The sequence below is a fragment of the Squalius cephalus genome (assembly GCF_949319135.1).
Source record: "Squalius cephalus genome assembly, chromosome: 17".
Classification (NCBI taxonomy): domain Eukaryota; kingdom Metazoa; phylum Chordata; class Actinopteri; order Cypriniformes; family Leuciscidae; genus Squalius; species Squalius cephalus.
In genome coordinates, this window is record NC_137138.1 from 4,128,356 (window position 1) to 4,149,707 (window position 21,352).

At 36.6% G+C, this 21,352-nt stretch overlaps 3 protein-coding genes across 10 annotated transcripts in view; 1 reads left to right on the top strand and 2 right to left on the bottom strand.

The window, feature by feature from the left end:
- The window catches only part of LOC307144887 (uncharacterized protein), a 264,729-nt gene extending 254,970 nt beyond the window's left edge, over positions 1-9,759 (bottom strand). The window contains exons 1-3 of one of the 2 annotated variants that reach the window (XR_013818845.1): positions 9,630-9,759; positions 7,580-7,699; positions 6,663-7,409 (exon numbers count right to left, since the gene is read on the bottom strand). The gene's annotated coding sequence lies outside the window, so the exon portion shown is untranslated. Of the gene's footprint in view, positions 1-6,662; positions 7,410-7,579; positions 7,700-9,629 lie in introns of those variants that run through there. The other variant, XM_079847571.1, reaches the window with a different exon arrangement.
- LOC307144900 (uncharacterized protein) overlaps positions 1-21,352 on the top strand; it is a 102,204-nt gene that overhangs the window by 53,830 nt on the left and 27,022 nt on the right. For 2 of the 5 annotated variants that reach the window (XM_079847618.1, XM_079847619.1), the window contains exon 2: positions 15,454-15,573. In XM_079847618.1, the coding sequence (XP_079703744.1) occupies positions 15,454-15,573 (120 nt within the window). Of the gene's footprint in view, positions 1-8,553; positions 8,865-14,455; positions 14,568-15,453; positions 15,574-21,352 lie in introns of those variants that run through there. The other 3 variants (XM_079847617.1, XM_079847616.1, XR_013818849.1) reach the window with 3 other exon arrangements.
- LOC307144912 (uncharacterized protein) overlaps positions 2,638-21,352 on the bottom strand; it is a 137,677-nt gene continuing 118,962 nt past the window's right edge. For 2 of the 3 annotated variants that reach the window (XM_079847647.1, XM_079847646.1), the window contains one exon: positions 2,656-4,176. In XM_079847647.1, coding sequence (XP_079703773.1) covers positions 3,227-4,176 — 950 coding nt within the window. In that variant the 3' untranslated portion in view covers positions 2,656-3,226. Of the gene's footprint in view, positions 4,177-5,043; positions 5,164-5,958; positions 6,129-21,352 lie in introns of those variants that run through there. The other variant, XM_079847645.1, reaches the window with a different exon arrangement.

Genomic DNA, 21,352 nt, shown 5'->3' on the forward strand with positions numbered 1-21,352 from the left:
CACCACGCCTATAGCCTACTGTTGGCGGTGGAAACGCAAGCCGGATCAGGGTTTATCGTACTGTACTGTACCGTAGGCTACCGTACCGCTCGGTGGAAACGATCCATAAATGAGCATAAACCTTATTTCATAAATAGATAGCAGCTGTAAAACAAGTAGGCTATGTCAATTTTATCTTCTCTCAGTGATGTGTTTGTCTGAGTCCATATTATGAGAGGAATCGCCTATTTAAATATAATTAGAAAAACAATTGGTGCCATTTTTTTCAAAGGAATAAGTTGTTACTACTACTGGTTCATTAGCAATGCTGAATACAGTGTTTAAGCCCTTGATTTATTGTAGATAAATCACAAGTTTTATACATTTTTATTTCTCAAATTTTCACAAGCAGAGAGTGATTCAATCCAATAAAGTCTTCATTATGTTCTCAATGCATCACCTCTAAACAGCGAGATTAAAAACAAGTTGTTTGTGATATGAATGATAGGCTATTTGATAACTATTGTTGCCATTGTTTCACAAATGCCTCATATGTTCAATGAAAATAATTAAACCACAAAGAAATAAAACACATCCCTTCATAATTTATAGTGTTTTATGGCAACAAACTAGTTTTCTGAACTATTACTCTTGTTACATCTGTAGTGTTGTGTGTAACGCGTTACAAAGCAGAACAATCAATTCTGTGAAGTACACTGCGCAAACCAAAAGTAATACCCACCGGATGAAGAATGGTTGGCTCTCCACAGAACATAAAATATTCATTTAATTTTATTTTTCGTGTTCGCATTTATGAGGAAAAAACAATGTTACGGACGTGACAGTTCTCCGTTAGGGACGTGACCGCTCTGAAAGTGGCACTAAAAGACTGCTTTAAAACTTTCACAGAGACCTCAAACAGGCATTTACATCAAACATCAAATATTAAAGATTGGCATATCAAGCAAAATAATATTCGATGATTGTTCGAAAATCGTTCCTCTCCCCCGTAAAATGGCGTTCGCTCAAATCCCGCTCCGACATTAAATTTCTCTGTACTGTAGGCTAATAGCCATTAATGAAAACAATTTAGTTTCATATAATGTTTAAATAATTTATTTTTTAATTTCATCTATGTTGATTATATGAAAAGTGAAAAGCATTAATAAGATCATGCGCAATATATCGGGAGACAAATGGAGTGGGCAGACATGATTTTGACCACTTCATTAAATGTTTTTGTAGAAAGCCTTTCTTTAAAGTGAATTTCGTTTTGTATTAATTGTATCTTAATTTTAATCAATGTTTCATCAACCAATTGCTTGGATTTAATAAATAAGCAGGCAATATAATCAGCAGGACTAATCAGCTGCGCGCTTGCAATAGTCACAAGCTTCACACGGTTGGCTACGTGACAGAGTCTGGTAGCAGGGCAATCAATTCTGTGAATTACACTGCGCAAACCAAAAGTAATATTACCCACCGAATGAAGAAGGGTTGGCTCTCCACAGAACATAAAATATAATTTTTATTTTTCGTGTGTGCATAAATGAGCAAAAAACAATGTTACGGACATGACCGCTCTGAAAAAAGACTGCTTTAAAACTTTCACAGAGACCGAATTTCATAGAAACAGGCATTTAAAACACCAAATATAAAGGATTGGTATATTACCTTGATTTAATAAATAAGAAGTAAATATAGCAGGCAATATAATCAGGACTTCTCAGGAGGCTCCGCGCCGGCGCGTGAATTGGAGCTCGTCTCATTTAAATGAACCGAAACTCAGCGCATAAACTATAAAGCTTGAAATGTGTACTTTTAAACAAAACAATTCAAAACGAAAGAAAACAGACTACTCTTATGTAATCCGTATGAAATGTGCAATGCATTTCTCTCTGGCACTACTGTACTGAAGATCGCGAGTCAGCATCGTCAACTTCATCTTTGCAGCCAACACTGACACAGAAAACACTTGTTTATTAATAAACAATTGAAATGTCTCCTTGCTATATTTGACATATTCATAATCATTACTTTTGCCGTTTCTTTGTGACATTTTTCATGAACGCGTTACGCCTGCTGGACTCATGGTACTGCAGCAAAGTTTCTTGATTATTACGCAGGAATGAGAGTATAGTTCCTAGCCATATCAGCCTAGAAAATCGCAACTTTACATTTTCCGTCGGTCTTAGTACACAATGTAACTACAGAAGAGTTTTAAATAGGAAAAATATCGAAACTCTTTGGTAATTTTTTTGAGAGAGATGCTAATGGTCTTGTCCGATTCAATGATCTATGCTAAGCTATGCTAAAAGTGATACTGCCAGACCCGGAGTTCGGCTGAATGGATTCGAAAACGGTAAAACTCAACTGTTTAACTCTTGGGGAGTTGTAAAATGAGCCTATTTCCAAAAAAACTGGAGTATCCTTTTATACTATAGACGACCCCTATATGTTTTAACACGTTAAAGACCTTTCTCAAACACAACACATCCCCATTTCATTTCTGGAAGCCGGGCTAAATAAGCAAGCACTGTTACTGCATTCAGATATCAAATACAGACATTAAAGAATACATGAAATGAACATTTCAGTGATCACACTGGTAACTTCAGTAACAAAGTAAAATCTCCAGAGAAGTCATTCAACTCATTTGATATTTAGAAGGAAAAATATTTATTAATATCTTGATTATAATCACTCATTGCATGCAGCAGTGGATTCCAATCCACCCCTTCACTGCACATGTGCAACACAACAGAGGATCAATACGGGTGTCGGAAGAACAAAATATGCAACACTTAGAATACAATTCACAACCATTTTAACCGGTTCCCCTTATTAAAGGGATAGTTCACCCAAAAATGAAAATTTTGTCATCATTTACTCACCCTCAAGTTATTTCAAACCTGTAAGAATTTCATTTTTCTGCTGAACACAAAAGAAGATATTTTGAAAAATGTCTGTAACCAAACAGTTGATGGACCCCATTGACTTCCATAGTATTTTTTTTTCCTACTATGGAAGTCAATGGGGTCCATCAACTGTTTGGTTACAGACATTTTTCAAAATATCTTCTTTTGTGTTCAGCAGAAAAAAGAAATTCTTACAGGTTTGAAACAACTTGAGGGTGAGTAAATGATGACAGAATTTTCATTTTTGGGTGAACTATCCCTTTAAACAATCAAACTTCAATACTAATTTTAGATTAAATTACTGTTTTAAAGGTTATTCCATCTTTTGCTTACACCTTCGGGCAATGCGTTTTCTTATGTTTCAGTAGAGTAGATAAATGACTGAAACTCTTCCCACATGAAGAGCACTGGTGCGGCTTCTCTCCAGTATGAATTCTCTGGTGTGTTTTTAAATTGTTGGTTGTAGTGAAGGTCTTCCCACAGTCAGAGCAACAATGAGGTCTCACACCAGTATGAACACTCTCATGCTCTTTTAAATTCTGCAGTCGTGAAAAACCCTTTCCACAAAAAGAACAAAAGTGAGTCTTCACACCAGCATGAGTTTTAAGGTGCGTTTTTAAGCTTGATGCCAAAACAAATGTTTTCTCACACTGATCACAGCTGAATGATCTCACTCCAGAGTGACGGCGCAGATGAGTGGTGAGAACGCTTTGGGATGTGAAACTATTTCCACACTGAGAGCATGTATAAGGCCTCTCTCCTGTGTGAATTCTCATGTGCACATTAAAGCCTCCTTTATGAGTGAAACTCTTTCCACACTGAGAGCATTTGAACAGTTTTTCTCCAGTGTGAATTCTCATGTGCACATTAACGTCCTCTTTGCGACTGAAACTCTTTCCACACTGAGAGCAGGTGAATGGTTTTTCTCCAGTGTGTTCTCTCGTGTGTCTGTTAAGGGTTGATTTACGTGTGTAAGTCTTTCCACACTGAGAGCATATGAACAGATTTTCTCCAGTGTGAGATTTCATGTGTTTATTAAGGTCTGATTCGTGCATGTAAAACAGTCCACACTCACAACAGGTGAAAAATTCTTTGTCTCCAGATTTTTCAGCTTGTTTTTGTGTGAAATTCTCTTCCGTCTGTGAAACGACTGCATTTCCATCTTCATTTTTGAAATGATGAGGTTTTTCAAACAGATGTTTGTCTTCATTTGTATACGTCAGTTCTCCATCTTCATTAGTGAAATGATGCCATTTGTCTTTATTCCCTTCCATCGGGTCTAAAATCAACATGTTAAATAATAAATTCCCCAAATTCAATCAAAGAAGGAAAATGAGTAAACGAAGAAATCAAGAATTCATTTTTAATGTAGCACAAATCTAGTTTACTACTGAGTCTACTAGTATCTAGTTCTAGATGTATGGTTATATACTCTCGAGAACCAGAAATATAAGAGATTTCTTTGTGAATTTAATTCGTCATTACATTGTTTGTGGCATGAGAAATCATTGGAGTTTTTTTTATTTTATTATTGTTTTAATAAAAAAATAAAATAAAAAAATGGGAGTAATAACTAACAGTTTCATAAGAATATCTCATGTCATAGAAATACTGGACGAATACTGAAAGAAAAAAATAAATCTTTCCATTTTCACTTGTGTCTCCCCAAACTGCCTGATAAACATGCTGTAAGTCCTGCTGTCTCTACAGAGGACATGTATGAAATCAGTGCCCTGTTTCATAATATTCTGAGTATAATCAGAATATTTCGTTCATATTCTGATTGGAAACACCATAACATTGAGATGTTTACTTATGACAAAAAATTACTCATTATAAATAAAGGCATAGAACATAATCATATTTCAATAAGAGTGGTAAATTTGATCATTCAGTCAATGTCAGTCATATATAAAGTCCAAGTAGAGGGAGTTTTAATGGTGAATCCTACAAAACATTTTGTATCTCTGAAAAGCCCTAAATGTGCTCTTTACAGGACTGTGACATGAATGATCTCAGAGAAATTCGCTAAAATATAATGTCCTCTACAGAGGATAAAGTCTAAGTCTGGGTCTCAGGAGGATTTGTGAGTTTTCATCTTAATGTTCCTCATCAGTCATTAAAGAGAATGAAGGAAAACACCAACCTATTTGTTCCTCTGTATCTTCATCTTTTATTCTGCAGGGTTCTTCCTCAAACTGCATCTTTACAATAGTATGTCAGTAGTTTCTCCTGGAGTAATTCCTCCTGCTTGCTTCTTCTTCTCCTGTGGGAAGATGGGAATATTCCCCAGCATTTAAACTCTCATTGTTTAGAAACATTTTTCTCATTGATGTTTTTTTTTTTTTTTTTTTTTTTTTTTACAACAAACACACTGCAAAACACAACAATGCAGCATAGTTCAAAACATAATAATTAATCTATTATGAACACTGGCTCTCAGTCTTTATTCAACTTTTTTCTCATGTTTTTAAAATAGAATTCATAAAAATATTGAATACAGTATCATAGCTCTAATAGGGGCACACTGTAACGCAGTGTTATAACATTTCCCAGCCGCACAACTGAGACTTTAACCCGGCGAGTGTGCTCTGCTAGTTAGTGAAGCAATAAAGAACTAGCCTATATAATAACAGATTGGAGATTAAAATAATATCCATTTTGTCTAATTTTAAATAAACACAAAAGACAGAGATGAAAAATTAACTTGGAAGAAATTGTACATTTTAACGCTTTTTTTCTCAGTGTTGACATGGCAACTAGTAACTTATACACAAACTTTCGTCATGCTAGCATGTGTATTACAACTAGCCCTGCGATAGTTCCCTACACCCCCACCCCTACACTAAAAACTATTTACCAGGTTTCATTTGTTCATTACATAAAATGAAAACACAACTCATAATCTTCACAAATTGTAATGTTAAAACCAGTCAGTAACGAGTTTACGTTTCACGAGCGTATGAACAACATCAGTCGATTAATTTCTGAGTGATTCACTAAACGTTTAGTCGTTTAGATTTAGATGTCTCCTAATAAATGATCAAATGAATGTACTCACAGTTTGATAAACAGCAGATTTAGAGCAGAATGAACGGCTGTGTTCCACTTCTCATGTTTATGTCCCCTTCCCTCGCTCCCTTTTCTTCTCCTAGACTCGGATGTGTCATTGCTTCGGTTGCTCGAGCGCCTCTACTGGCGGATGTAGTGAACATACGGGTATGGAATGTACTAAAAAAATGGTAAAAAAAATGTATTATGCAAGAGTTATTAAACTCTCAAAGGGGGATTACAAATGCAAGAAACTGTTTAAGATCTGCCGATTCTACATAAAATCACATTAAATTTGAGATGAAGCACATTTTATTTAGTTAAACGATTTTCCGTGTAACAAGGAGTCAACAAATGAAGTTCACCGCAGTCGATCAGAAACATTCTCTTCTTCCATCACAGGCTAGATAAAAGGGATTCATCATTTAATTCATTCATTAAGTATGTTAAATATTTTTTTTTAATTATTTATTTTCTTTTTGATATTTGTTAATCAGCTAGGCTACATAAACACCTCTGATGTCTACATTTTTTTAAATTTCCTATTTATTTAATTTAAATTTAAAGTAAATGGAAATATGTACATTGAATTTGTAACACTGATATATATATATATATATATATATATATACTGGCCTATATATAAAAACACACACACATAAAACATCCATTCAAGCACAGACCACAGAAATAAAAAAATAAAAAACACTGCTTGTACTACAAATTTATTTTCGGGGGAATTTTCAATTTCAGAAAACAGAACAGGGAAACAATTTTTTTTATGTATGCTTGTCTTGACTTTAAAATCACTAAAATAAAATTCCATACTTGCCCAAATTGTGTAGAAACCCTGAGAAAATCAAACTATTTATCTGAAAGTTATGGGTTAAAACATTTTCTTTGCTCACTTAGACACCCTCGGGAAACCCTTCCCACATGAAGAGCACTTTTACGGTTTCTCTCCACCAGTATGAATTCTCTCATGATCTTTCAGGTTTCCTGACCAAGCAAAACTCTTCCCACATGTAGAGCACTTGTAAGGTTTCTCTCCAGTGTGAATTCTCTGGTGTGTTTTTAAGACAGTCGATGTAGTGAAGGTCTTTCCACAGTCAGAGCACTGGTGCGGTTTCCCTATAGCATGAACTCTCTCATGAGCTTTCAGGTTTCCTAACTGAGAGAAACTCTTTCCACATGTAGAGCACTTGTGATCACACTGATCAGAGCTGAATAATCTCACTTCAGGGTGACGGAGCAGATGATCATTGAGAGTGCTTTTCTGATTGAAACTCTTTCCACACTGAGAGCATGTGAACGGTTTTTCTCCAGTGTGAATTCTCATGTGTCTCTTAAGGCTTGATTTACTTGTGAAACTCTTTCCACACTCAGAGCAAGTTAAAGATCCTTCGACTCCAGCTCCTTTTTGAAACTGATGCAGTTTGTCTTCATTCACTTCCTTTGGGTCTAAAATAAACAAAGTTCTCAAAATTTAAATGAAGTAGGATAAATGAGAACATCAAGAAATATACCAGACGAGTCACAATTATGCAAAAAAAATTGTTTCTCTTTTTTTTTCCAGTTTTCATCTTAATGTTCCTCATCAGTCACTAAAAAGAATGAAGGAAAACACCAACCTATTTGTTCCTCTGTATCTTCATCTTTTATTCTGCAGGGTTCTTCCTTAATCTCCATCTTTACAATAGTATGTCCATAGTTTCTCCTGGAGTAATTCCTCCTGCTTGCTTCTTCTTCTCCTGTGGGAAGATGGGAATATTCCCCAGAATTTAAACTCTCATTGTTTAGAAACATTTTTCTCATTGATTTTTTTTCTTCTTTTTTTTTTACAACAAACAAAATAAGCAAAACACAACTATGTAGCATTAGTTCAAAACATAATAATTAATCTATTCTGAACACTGGCTCTGTCTTTATTCGGCTTTGTTCTCATAGTTTCTTAATAGAATTCATAAAAATATTGAATAGAGTATCATAGCTCTAATAGGGGCACACTGTAACGCAGTGTTATAACATTTCTCAGCCGCACAACTGAGATTTAAACCCGGCGAGTGTGTTCTGCTAGTTAGCGAATCATTAAAGGGGTCATATAATGGTACATGCACTTTTACAAGTTGATTGTACTGAAATGTGTGTTGGCAGTGCCTGTACACAACCATCATAAAATGATAAAAATCCATCCAGTGTTTTTTTTTTTTAATCTTCTTATATTTTATTCCCCGTCTCAAATCAAGTCTTCGATTTTGTAACGTACAGCTCCAAATGGAAATTTTTGCCTGTGACTTGTGTATTTCAAAGTAGCTCCCCCTTGTTGTTGTTTTTTTTTTTTTTTTTTTTTTCTGCTTGGTTAGTACCTTTTGTATATTGACAACATTTGTATATATGAATGTGTATTCTTTTCCCCTACGAGAGTTTTGTATGTTGTTGTTTTTTGTTAATAAAAAAGAATTCAAAAAAAAAAAAAAAAAAAAAAATCTTCGATTTTGTAACGTCACAAAATCGACGCCCCTCCCGTGATTGTTGATTGGTGTTTCAACACAGACCCGCCCTCGTTCGTGAGCGAGCTGTCAATCATAGTCTGCGCGTCATTGTTGATATGCTGGAGCACTGAGCAAAATGGCGTCTAAGTGATTGTGGTGTTCTGTTCTTGGGTGTAATAACGAACACAGCAGTCATATTGATGTTCCTAAATCCGAACCGCTGAAGACGCAGTGGCTGAGTTTGTTTTCGAAGGGAATATTCCCCACGATCAACGTCAATGCTTTCATGTTTGCGCGAATCATTTCACACACCAGACTGCTTTACAAACGAGGGTCAGTAAAGCTGGTTTTGCTAAGAAGCTGCTCCTGAAAATAGGATCGGTACCAATATTCGTGTTCCTGCTGAACCTCCAGAAGAACTGAAGTGAGTGTAACGTTTTATTAATCTTTATATTAATCTTTGCAAATCGCTTGCTGCACGCTTCACGGTGAATGCGGCTGTTTACACTCAGGGTACATTACGGCATGTTTTCTATGTACGACGTTCTCAATATAATTCATAATCCCACTTTATAATGAACAACACGTTATGGTTATTGTGTTACAAACGGTGTACGAGAGTTTTCTTACAATACTAATGAGAATTTTTAAGTATATTACAAACTTTTAATTTAGACCTTAAAGAATCATAATTAGCTTATACAAAAATGGCATTATATGACCCCTTTAAAGAACTATCTAATATGTTAAATAACAGATTGGAGATTAAAATAATATCAGATTTGTCTCATTTTAAATAAACACAAAAGACAAAGATGAAAAATTAACTTGGAAGAAATTTTACATTTTGCCGCATTTTTTCTGAGTGTTGACATGGCAACTAGTAAATTATACACAAACTTTCGTCCTGCTAGCATGTGTATTACAACTAGCCCTGCGATAGTTCCCTCTATCCCCACCCCTACACTAAAAACTATTTACCAGGTTTAATTTGTTCACTACATAAAATGAAAACACAACTCATAATCTTCACAAATTGTAATGTTAAAAATAGTCAGTAACGAATTTACGTTTCACGAGCGTATGAACAACATCGGTCGGTTTCGATTCGTTTCTGAGTGATTCACTAAATGAACAGACTCGTTTAGATTTAGATTTCTCCTAATAAATAATAAATGAAAGTACTCACAGTCTGAAAAACAGCAGATTTAGAGCAGAATGAACGGCTGTGTTCCACTTCTCTTGTTTATGTCCCCTTCCCTCGCTCACTTCTCTTCTTCTCCTAGACTCGGATGTGTGTCATTGCTTCGGTTGCTCGAGCGCCTCTACTGGCGGAAATCCCTATAACCTTCATAGATTCGATACAAGACAACAAATATAAGATCTGTTATCTTGTTTGACATTATACAAACACTATTTATCTCCCCTGATATGTTTGATTTGGGAATGGGGCAAAGATTCAAACTTCAAATATCTTCTAAGGAGTTTGTAATTGCCTTTTGGACATTTAATGGCATATCCAAGATATACAATCTTACCACGACGTGATAGACAGTCTCATATATTTTCATTCATCCATTCCTAATCCTACGTATCATGTTGCTGCTGCAGCATAAACAAATATTAATTAATTCATTTAATTCATTTAAGACTGGTTCAAAAACATAGGCCTACTAAAGCCATTTCAAAAATTTAAATGCATAACATTGAAATTCACACAACGCTATTAGAGCGATAGCAGAGAGAAATACAACCATAATGCCGACAACAGCACCAGCCTTAAAATACGACAACTGCATGTGCGGCACATCCAACGATGAATCATATAGCTTTGTTCATATCATAACCCAGCAAATTAGACAGTTAGACACATATAGACAGCTCTAATATGAATGAGAAAAAATATATAGGCTATCATTGCAGCTTAGTAGAAGTAGTTGTTCAGGCAATACATAATTTTGAAAATGTCATTTTCTTTATGAAACTCTTTACACATTTTTTTGCATTACATTATTTTCAGTCTGTGAAATTCCACCTTCATTTGAGAAATGATGAGGTTTTTGAAACGGATGCTGCTTGTCTTCATTCACTTCCATTGGGTCTCAAATCATTAAATTACCAGTTTAATTAAATGGCAAATTAGAAAACAAAATGAAAGAGCTTACTGTACTGTACTGTTATTTCTTTGGTATTTTAGTCTTTATCTTCGCAAAAGTTGTGTTTTTATCAGAAATGAGCTTTATATTTCCAGCATTGTTAAACTATCAATCCTTCATTCAGTTCAGAGAGAAACTGAAAGAATATTGATGAGGTTGTAATTTCATTTCACATTTTCATTCGATTAAAATTTGTATTTTTAACATGGATCTTATAACTTTCATTACAAAGGCTTATTTCTATATCTATCGTAGGCTTATTTCGTAATCATTTCATTTAAATTTTAGACGAGCACAAGCTGTGTGCGGAATGCAAATATAATTGGTCACATTCACAAAATCAGGCGATTATGTTCGCCCATTTATGCAAATGTATCTTTATATATAGTGACAAAATAATGTATGTCCGTCAGTATCAACCGGGCTTTTCTCAGCTGAATGAATCCACTCCTAGTGGGTTTGTTTACATCTGTCAACCCCGTGGCTCCGGCCGGGGAGGAAAGTTTCGCCGGTGTCTGTGCCTGTTTTTAGCTCGTTCGAATCTGCTGTCTGCAAGTCGTCTGGTCCCATGCCATCATTGCTACTGTCTACCCCCCCCCCCCCCCCCCCAAACCGAATAGGGAATTTTTAAATGATTTTGCTGCTTTTCTTACTCATTTTTCCTCTCTCTCACCAAACATAATACTGCTGGGTGATTTTAATATCCACATGGACAATATCAATCTGCCTCTTACTAAAGACTTCTCCTCCTGCTTAGAGAGCTTTGGATGCCAGCAATATATCACTTTTCCCACACACTGAAAAGGACATACCCTGGACTTAATTTGCTGCTCTGGTGTCACTCCTTCTGATTTTACAGCTGTTGAACTTCCCATAACTGACCATTTTCTCATCTCATTTACTGTGAAACTCACTCTCTCCATCTCTAAAGTACCACGCCTTATCTCATTCCAGAATATAAAGAATATCAATCCTGCCACTCTCACTTCAAGTATCCACTCCTTCTGCCCCCCCTTTTTTTTCCCCTACTTAACAATTTCACTCAACCCCAGGACTTTCTCCCCCCTCACTTGTATACAACCGACTTTTGCAACTCCATTATGTCATTTTTCAATGAAAAAAATAAAAAATATTCACCAGAACCTTGGATTTATCCCTCACCTCAACAACTCAGCTGACTTTCACCCATCCACACATTCATTCGCTTCCTTCCACCTCCCAACTATCTCTGAAATCACAGAACTAATAAGGAAATCCAAGGCTTCCACTTGTCAACTTGACCCATTTCCCACACAACTTGTTAAAGCCTGTCTTCCCTCCCTGGTTCCCCACATTTCTGCTATCATCCACTCCTCTCTCACCACTGGAACTGTCCCTACATCATTCAAAACTGCTGCCAAAAACCTGGTGCCAACCCCTCCGACTTTAACAACTTCCGTCCTATATCAAATTTACCATTCATTTCCAAAATCCTTGAAAAAACAGTTGCCTCTCAACTCCGTTTCCATCTATCCCATAATAACCTGTATGAACAGTTCCAGTCCGGTTTCCGCCCACTTCACAGCACCGAAACAGCACTAATTAAAATCACCAATGATCTCCTTATGGCAGCTGATTCTGGACTCCTTACCATTCTCATCCTCCTCGACCTCAGTTCAGCTTTTGATACCATTTGTCACACCATCCTCCTCAACAGGTTATTTTCCATCGGCTTCACCCACACTACGCTAGACTGGTTCACATCCTATCTCTCTGGCCGCACTCAGTTCATTCAATTAAAGTCTTTTAAATCCAGTCCCTCCACCGTCACTTCAGGTGTTCCCCAGGGCTCTGTCCTGGGGCCCTTACTTTTCATCATTTATCTCCTTCCCCTGGGCAATATTGTCCGCAAATTTAAAATACAATTCCACTGTTATGCTGATGACACCCAGCTCTACCTTTCGAACAAACCCTCATCCACTCTCCCACCAACCTCTATTACTGACTGTATTTCTGAAATAAAAACCTGGTTTACACAAAACTTCCTCAAATTAAATAGTAATAAAACTGAGGTTCTCCTCATTGGCACTAAATCCACTTTATCCAAAACCAACAGTTTTTCTCTCACTATTGATAGTTCCTCCGTTTCACCCTCCCCCAGGCCCGGGGTGGGTAATCGGGAGAATCGGGAGAATTCCCGGTGGGCCGCTTCACTTTTGGGCTGGTCGAGGATGGTGTTTTTTTTTTTCACATTTGTCACGTTAGTTACATTGGGCTACACACGTTCGGCATTCTGACACCGCAGCGCGCAGCCTCTGCATGGGTTGTAGCGCAGCCAACTCCATGTGAGGGAGTTCTCCCCTCCCCTCCTATAGAGTTGGTTGGGTCCATAGCCCGTCTTTTCAAAAACGTTTTCTCAGGTAGGCTACCTATAAGCGAATACCGCTTTCAATAATTAATTCAATAAGGTGAATACCGCGGCCTGCCGATAGCTGGGCCGGCCCTACCGTAACTGTATGCGTCAGGGAGGATGGATGGGATGAAGAGGCCAGGAGGTATGGAAGCTTGTTTCCACCACAGAATAAAACATTTTAAAAGATAATTGCGACTTTTTATCTCACAATTGCGAGTTTACATCACGCAATTCTGACTTTCTCAGAATTGCGAGATATAAAGTCAGAATTGCGTGAAATAAAGTCGCAATTGCGTGCTATAAAGTCAGAATTGCGAGATATAAAGTCCGAATTGCGTGAAATAAAGTCGCAATTGCGTGTTATATAGTTACAATTGCAAGATATAAAGTCAGAATTGTGTGAAATAAAGTCGCAATTGCTTCTTATAAAGTCTAAGTGAATTATTATTTAACCTTTACATTATTTGTTGAACCATGGTATTTATACAAACTACACAATAGTAAGAGCTGAACTGTTGCTTTATGTATCGAATTTGGAAAAAGTGCTAATTTGGAATTCCACCATGGAAAAAGTGGGCCGGTCTTGGGCCTGAAACTCCCGGGCTGAAAAGTGGCCCCACTCCGGCCCTGCCCTCCCCCCAGGTTAAGAGTCTGGGTGTCATCCTTGACAGCACATTATCTTTTCAATCTCACACCAATAACATTATCTGGTCTGCCTACTTCCATCTACGAAACATTAATAGCCTCCACCCTTCCCTTACCCCCACACTGCAGCTGTCCTTGTCCACAGTCTCGTCACTTCCCGTTTGGACTACTGCAACTCTCTCCTTTTCGGCCTTCCTCACAAATCCCTTCATAACTTTCAACTGGTCCAGAATGCAGCTGCCCGCATAATAACCCGAACCCCCTCCATTCACCACATTGCACATTGCATTTTTTTCTTGATTTGCCCCGAAAGAATGGAAGTGAAATGTGACGACATGCCCCATAGGGGTACATTGTATGACAGCTTAAAATTGTATCTGATCTAATAAAAAAATGTACAAGACAAACTAAAATATTTCCAAAAAAAACAAAAAAAAACAAACTATTATTAAGTTTTTCATATAAAACAATAAACTAATTTTTGAGTTTGACAACTAACAAACAGCAAAACATTAAATGTTTAACAGCTGTTTAATACGCTGTTTTAAAACAATATTAAAATCCACAACAATAGTAGCCTAACAATCAACAAGTTGAAAGAGTCCAGAAGGTAAATACATTTGCAAACTCCTTAGCAGATATTTGAATCTGAATATAGATTATAGCCTTCTATACTATTTGAATATAGTTTGAATCTTTATTCCAATCAAACATATTTGTGGAGATAAATAGTGTTTGTATAATCCCTGGGTTGTTTTGTATCGAATCTATGAAGGTTAGAATGGTTTCCGCCAGTAGAGGCGCTTGAGCAAGCGAAGCAATGACACACATCCGAGTCTAGGAGAAGAAGAGAAGTGAGCGAGGGAAGGGAACATAAACATGAGAAGTGGAACACAGCCGTTCATTCTGCTCTAAATCTGTTGATTTTCAGACTGTGAGTACATTCATTTTATCATTTATTAGGAGAAATCTAAATCCAAACAACTAAACGAGTCTGTTCGTTCATTTAGTGAATCACTCAGAAATGAATCGATTGATGTTGTTCATTACGTTCGAGAAACGTAAACTCGTTAGGCTACTGTTTTTTCACATTACAATCTGTAAAGATTATGAGTTGTTTTCATTTTATGTTATGAAACCTGGTAAACAGTTTTTAGTGCATGTTAATCATTTCTAATGTAAGAGCAACATAAGAGTCATTCTAGAATTGGGGAACATTTCGAGTCTCTTTAGATAACCCTTCTTTTATTAACATTTTTTTTTGAATAATAATACAAATTATATTACAATATCACTAAAAATAATGCTTTATGTATATTTAGGAATAAAAATGAATGGGAAATATTATTGACTGTCTATGCCTCCTGATTCATACATTCAACTTGAATTATCATGATACAATTAAGTCTAATTTTCAGAAACAATTGTGATTTCACTATTAAGTTATATAAACAATTGCATAGAATATATATTTTCTGTATTATTTGTAATTTAATTAATAAAAAAATAGATTTAGTGTCTGTCCCTACGTTCTGGTCAACTCTGTTACCTCTGTTATAAAACAACAACAACATAAAATCCTATTTTTTTCTTTTCTTTCTCTACTTGAAATGTACCCGCAATTCTGGAATAGAGGAGTTAAATTGTTTCTGAACAGCTATTTGATCAAAACACTTAAACCGTGATTAAGAGTGATTGTAAGTGTGATGATCATCTGCTAAATGAGCAACAACTACCACAATTCACTCCTTCAGTCAGTGAAGCTCCCACAGCCGTTCATGAGAGTTTAAATGCTGGGGAATATTCCCATCTTCCCACAGGAGAAGAAGAAGCAAGCAGGAGGAATTACTCCAGGAGAAACTACGGACATACTATTGTAAAGATGGAGATTAAGGAAGAACCCTGCAGAATAAAAGATGAAGATACAGAGGAACAAATAGGTTGGTGTTTTCCTTCATTCTCTTTAATGACTGATGAGGAACATTAAGATGAAAACGGACTTTTCCTCCTGAGACCCAGGCATAGACTTTATCCTCTGTAGAGACATTATATTTTAGTGAATTTATCTGAGATCATTCAAGTCACAGTTCTGTAAAGAGCACATTCAGGGCTTTTCAGAGATACCAAATGTTTGAAGGTTTCACAATTAAAACTCCCTCTATTTGTTGACAATGACTGAATGATTTAAACAGTATTTCTAATTGTTTGTCGTAAATAAACATATCAGAAAAAAAACGTTATGAGGTTTCAAATCAGAATATGACTTTCTTTTACAAAACAGGGCATCAATTTCATACATGTCCTCTGTAGAAGACATCAAAAATTATACATCAATAATCCTATGAATTATGAGATATTCTTATGAAAATGTTGTATTACACTTATTTTTTCATTACATGTTGCCACAAGAACACATTAATATGCAAACAATTAGGCTACATTGTATAGAATGGGACTACACATTTATGGCAATTTTACAAACATTGCTTAAAGTAAAATAGTTTATCAAATCATTGTTGTCTTTCATAACATAGTTGAGAAACATCTTTATACAAAGTTTGCTTAAAAATAGCCTGAAACCTAAAAATGTATTGGTAAATTAATAATAAAAAAAAAAAAGAAACAATATTTTTGCATATACATGTATTATCAAGCCATTTTATTTTTCTTAATATTATTAAGAAAAATAAATATTATTTTATCTTAATATTATATTGTTTTTCTTAATCTGAGTCCAGGGGTCCGTTCTTTGTACCTGTTAGCCAGCATCTCCGCAATCCCCAGAAATGGCATACCCAAACTAAAGCAGATACAGTTCATGAAGCCTTTGCACTAAAAGCATTATTACGGTCTCATTTGAAAGCAGACACTTGGCAGTTTATTATAAATGCATTTTTTGTTGTTAAAATAAAATGTTATAAATAGCTTCAAAGTTTTGTAAAGTTATTAGAAATTTATTTTTTAATTAAATATCTTTATGAAAATAAAATTGAAGTTGGCATCTAGAAATGCACTGCAGCTAAAGCCACATGCCTGACCATGTTATATTTCAAATCTGAAGATAAGTCTAAAACTCTGAGTTTTATGAAATGTTTGTAAACACCATGTCATGTGATTTATATTTCGAGAAGACTCTAAAATGCTAAATGGTGTTTATTGCCGTTTTCTAAGCATCCATTCAGTGTATTGTCTCTATTGTTTTGTCGTGCAAACGAGTCCCATTCAGTTTCAGTCTTCACTGCGCACATTCACATTCTCCGACCTGGTTATGGCTCTAATTATTCTTTTCTTTTGTCTTCATTATAATTACTGATGACTTTCTATTCACACTGGTTTAATCCCTCTTTTTTTTTAATCAAACTTCTCATTTCACCTTCTTTGAAACTATATCAAATGCCCTTCTTGAAAAAATAAACATTTCAGTGAGTTTTACTATTCAAAATTATTCATACAAAAGGGACGGGTGCATCTTAGGGCTAGCTAGCATGTTATCTTAGCACACCATCAGTACACAACAATTTATGAGATTAAAACCATGTTTTTGCTCGTAACTAACGCATGTCGAGTGTTTTAAATAACCTTCTGTGATCTGATTTGGCTTCGGATAAATAAATAAAAAACAGCCATAAAATATATATTTTTTATAGTATTGTGCATAATGATGCTAAAGGCTATGTCAGTAAGCATTGCATTATTAATATAATCTATTACGAAAATACCCGACATGGCATGAAGAACACAGATCATCGCAATCGTTTATTGTCTTCAAAAGTCTCTATCTGCATGTTATAGTGATCTCTGGAAGCCTTTTTTATGTAAAGGAGTTTCTGGAATGTCACATGATAGGCCTCTTTATCACGTGTGCCATTAGTGGCCTAAATGTGCATAGAGCGCCCTCAGGCTTCCCGTATGCATTGAAAACACAGTATATTAGAGTATACTATCCAGTGCTCATAATGATTACATCAGCGCATTTTGGGTAAACATTTAATAAATATTACTCCTGTAAATTTGAAATAAACATATGATAATCTATCAATATTTCTCCAAATGTGCATGCTTTTGAACTAAAAGCCCTGAGGGACGTTGTTTTGTCAAGCATTTTCATGATGACCGTACAGAGATTTTTATTCTGAATGGGAGCGGCTAATGCTTATGTTTTAAACAGAAGGCATCGACTCTTCGTATTTGTAACTCCTGACACATATTAACAAGTTACGGTCACTATAAGATTTTGAGAGCAAGACAGGTGTCAACATTTGAAGCTTGAATCTTAGATCTTTATAATGATGTATAGTTTATAGTTAATAAACTATACAGTATAGTATAGTTAAACCATGAACTATGGAGGATCCCTTTACCACTCTACAGATAAAGCGTCGTCGGGAAAACTCAATTCGCGTATCTACCCCGAATTGATAAAATAAATAAAATTCTGTATCAAAATTATAAGGAAACACCAGTACTTTGTTTAGGCTTGGTTTGTAGGGAATTCCAAATCTTGAATCATATATTCAAACGCACATAACTATAGAACCAATTCTTAATGCGCATGTGAACGCCATCAGCGTTTCTCACAGGATCGCGTTTAAAGTCTGTGTAGAGAGAATGGTGTCATCTTAGCGGCCCCTAATTTAACAACAAATGATCTTTGCGACGGAAGCAAATCAATCAAAACTAACTTTAGATGGAAAATAACTTTATTAAAGAACCGCTATAAAGCCAAAACAATCTTACCATAAATTCGTTTATCTCTGTAAAGCTGCTTTGAAACAATCTACATTGTTAAAAGCGCTATATAAATGAAGATGACTTGACTTGACTTTATCAAGGTAGTTACATTACATCTAACTGTAATTTTGAGCTCATTTAAACAAAGAACGCTTCAGTGTGCCGGTGTCCTTGTGAAGGTTAACAGGTTAATACATCTGAGATGATTTGACAGACGCCAGATCTTCTAATAGTGATAACTGATCTCTGGCTAACTTGGTTCTTTAAAAGAAATTGGAGGATTTGATTAAAATATCTGGATTAAGTTGTCTGAGATTACTGCGTGTTCTTGTGTCCATTGGAAAGGCCAGATATATCGATACTCGAAACCATGAACAGCAATCCAGTGATTGGCTGGCGGCAAGACAGCAACTTATAGACATATTAAAAAAGAACATCACGCACATGACGAAAAACTTTGATTTCTGGACCTTAATAAGGAAACAGCCAAGCCACCTACTGACATAAAAGTTGTAACATATACATGAAATGCTTACAGGCTTTACATTATTATTTAAATGTTGCAATTAGCAATTAATTACATTGTTCCTGTGAAGCAGATGTGTTACATGACAGCAGTAATGAGTTTTTTAAGGGTGGTGCTTAAGATATTGTTGGTCATTCAGTGTTTGTGTAAAAAGAAAAAAAGATAATAGTAATAATTATTAAAAGACAATAATTCTACTGCTAATTCTACTACTAATATTAACAATATGCATTGCACAAAGAATTGATGAGATTCTGAATTCATGAATATTAATCATGTTGTCAGCGTTCGCTCGAACTGATTTGCTGAAATTAAAACAGTGATGAGCGCCAGCCAATGGGATTGCCGTTTGCGCATTAGTTGCAACCAATACCGGAGAAATCGGCGTATCTTCTGTTTGTTCTTAAAAGCTGAATAACTCCAAATGAACTCCGTTATTTTGCCGTTTCACAACCAAACACGCAAATAAGTGATAAGGAAATAAAGCAAGATTGATTAATTGTTAAAAATGATAGCCCACCAGAAACTTGCGATCCAAATTCTTGTGCATTAAAAAGGAGAAAAAGAAAAAAGATTATGGAGGAGGAAATGATTGGGAAGATGTGGGGAGCAAGGATTGTGTGTTCTTCAAAGAGAGTTGGGGGTAAATATATAATTTTGGCAATGTTCTGCTGCTGCGGCTGGTTAAGCAAATGTTTGTGGTTTGTTTCTGTTTGGTATAATTGTAAATATGTCTATTTAAAATACTGATATTCTGGTCTATACCTCCTCCCCAGACTTCCCGCTGCCCTGTATCTTGCTCTCTCATTGGCTGTAGGTCATCGCCAATGTAAGAACACATTTCACATATCAGGATTTTGAATCTCAGAAGGGGTCCAGATATTTAGCATGCCAAATATCTCACGGGCTTTGGTGACTCATCAACGACTCGTCGTCATTCTCTCAGATCGCGTCTTTGATAATTCACACTGTGTGATTTTCACTCCTGTGAAAGAGTACCGATTTGCTCCGATTTCGACCATTTGTCGGCAATTTCGCAAAACCTGTCGGTAGGGCTGAACGATACATCGAATTTTCATCGTCATCGCGATATGAACTCGTGCGATGAACACATCGCAACAGACAGCCTGACACGATGAATAACACCTGGTTCAGATTACAAGATTTTTGTGTCTATTACGATAGTCACGGTGTCAGATTACACGATTTTGACTCCTAAAATCTTGTCGTGTTGTGGACAAGAAACATGTCAGACTACACATTGCTTTCTGACCAGTCATCGCGTGCCATCACAAGCACACATTCACTCGCAAACATTCACTCGCACGCACACACACACTCTCGCACGCACACACACACTCTCGCACGCACACACACACTCGCTCGCGCACACACACACTCGCTGTCCCTCGCACACTCACTCACTTCACTTGCGCTCACTCACTCACTCGCTCGCTCACACACACACTCGCTCACTCGCGCGCACACACACACACTCACTGTCCCTCGCTCGCTCACTCGCGCGCGCACACACACACTCGCTCACTGGCGCACACACACACTCACTGTTGCTCGCACTCTCGCTCACATACTCAACCCGTCGTGGAGGACCGTTAAAAAATTAAACATGCTAGTCTTTCTGTCGTGAAGCATCGCAGACGCGACGTAGGTTGTCGCCCACATACGAGATGAAACGATCGAATCTTGCGTCCCGACGCCCGTTGTCGTTTACGAATCCCCACGACACCCTACGTCAAACGGATCGTGCCAAAACCGCACTAAAATCGTGTAATCTGACCCAGGCTGGTAATAAACGTTTGACCTAACACGCAAAGAACCTATTAAAGCACTAAGACATGGGAACAGTATAGCTAACATTCACATTTGAATATTTATCGCAAGTCATATCGTCATCGCAATATTAAACAATGTTATCGCACATCGCAGCTTTTCCTCATATCGTGCAGCCCTACCTGTCGGCGAGTGAAGATAGGGGCAAAAATCGTGCAGTGTGAACTCGGCATAACTCTCTCTCTTGTTGCATGTGTGTGTGTGAGAAACAGCGATCTCAGCAAAGCAACGGCGAGCCGTGCGCCTTTAGACTACAGTTTACGGTATGTCAAATACTGTTATGCGCATACGTTGAGCTGAATTGAAATATGACAGATCACTTGACGGAAGCGCTCAGACCGTGTTCAGCAAGTGAAAATATATCTATGCTAAACTTATACTTAGCCTCTAACACACACACACACACACACACACACCGGCGAGTATCTAAGAATTTATTAGACAGTGGCTGATGATAGACATGATTTAGTCGCCCAGAGTGAAGATTTAGTTGCATATGCAAGTGATTTGCTCGCATTGTAGAGGGTTTATCATGGGGAGGGTCACCAATGAAATCCAGCTAATTGAGTAATCCGTGTACAAAGAATGGGCCCCTGGTTTCCACTACAGAG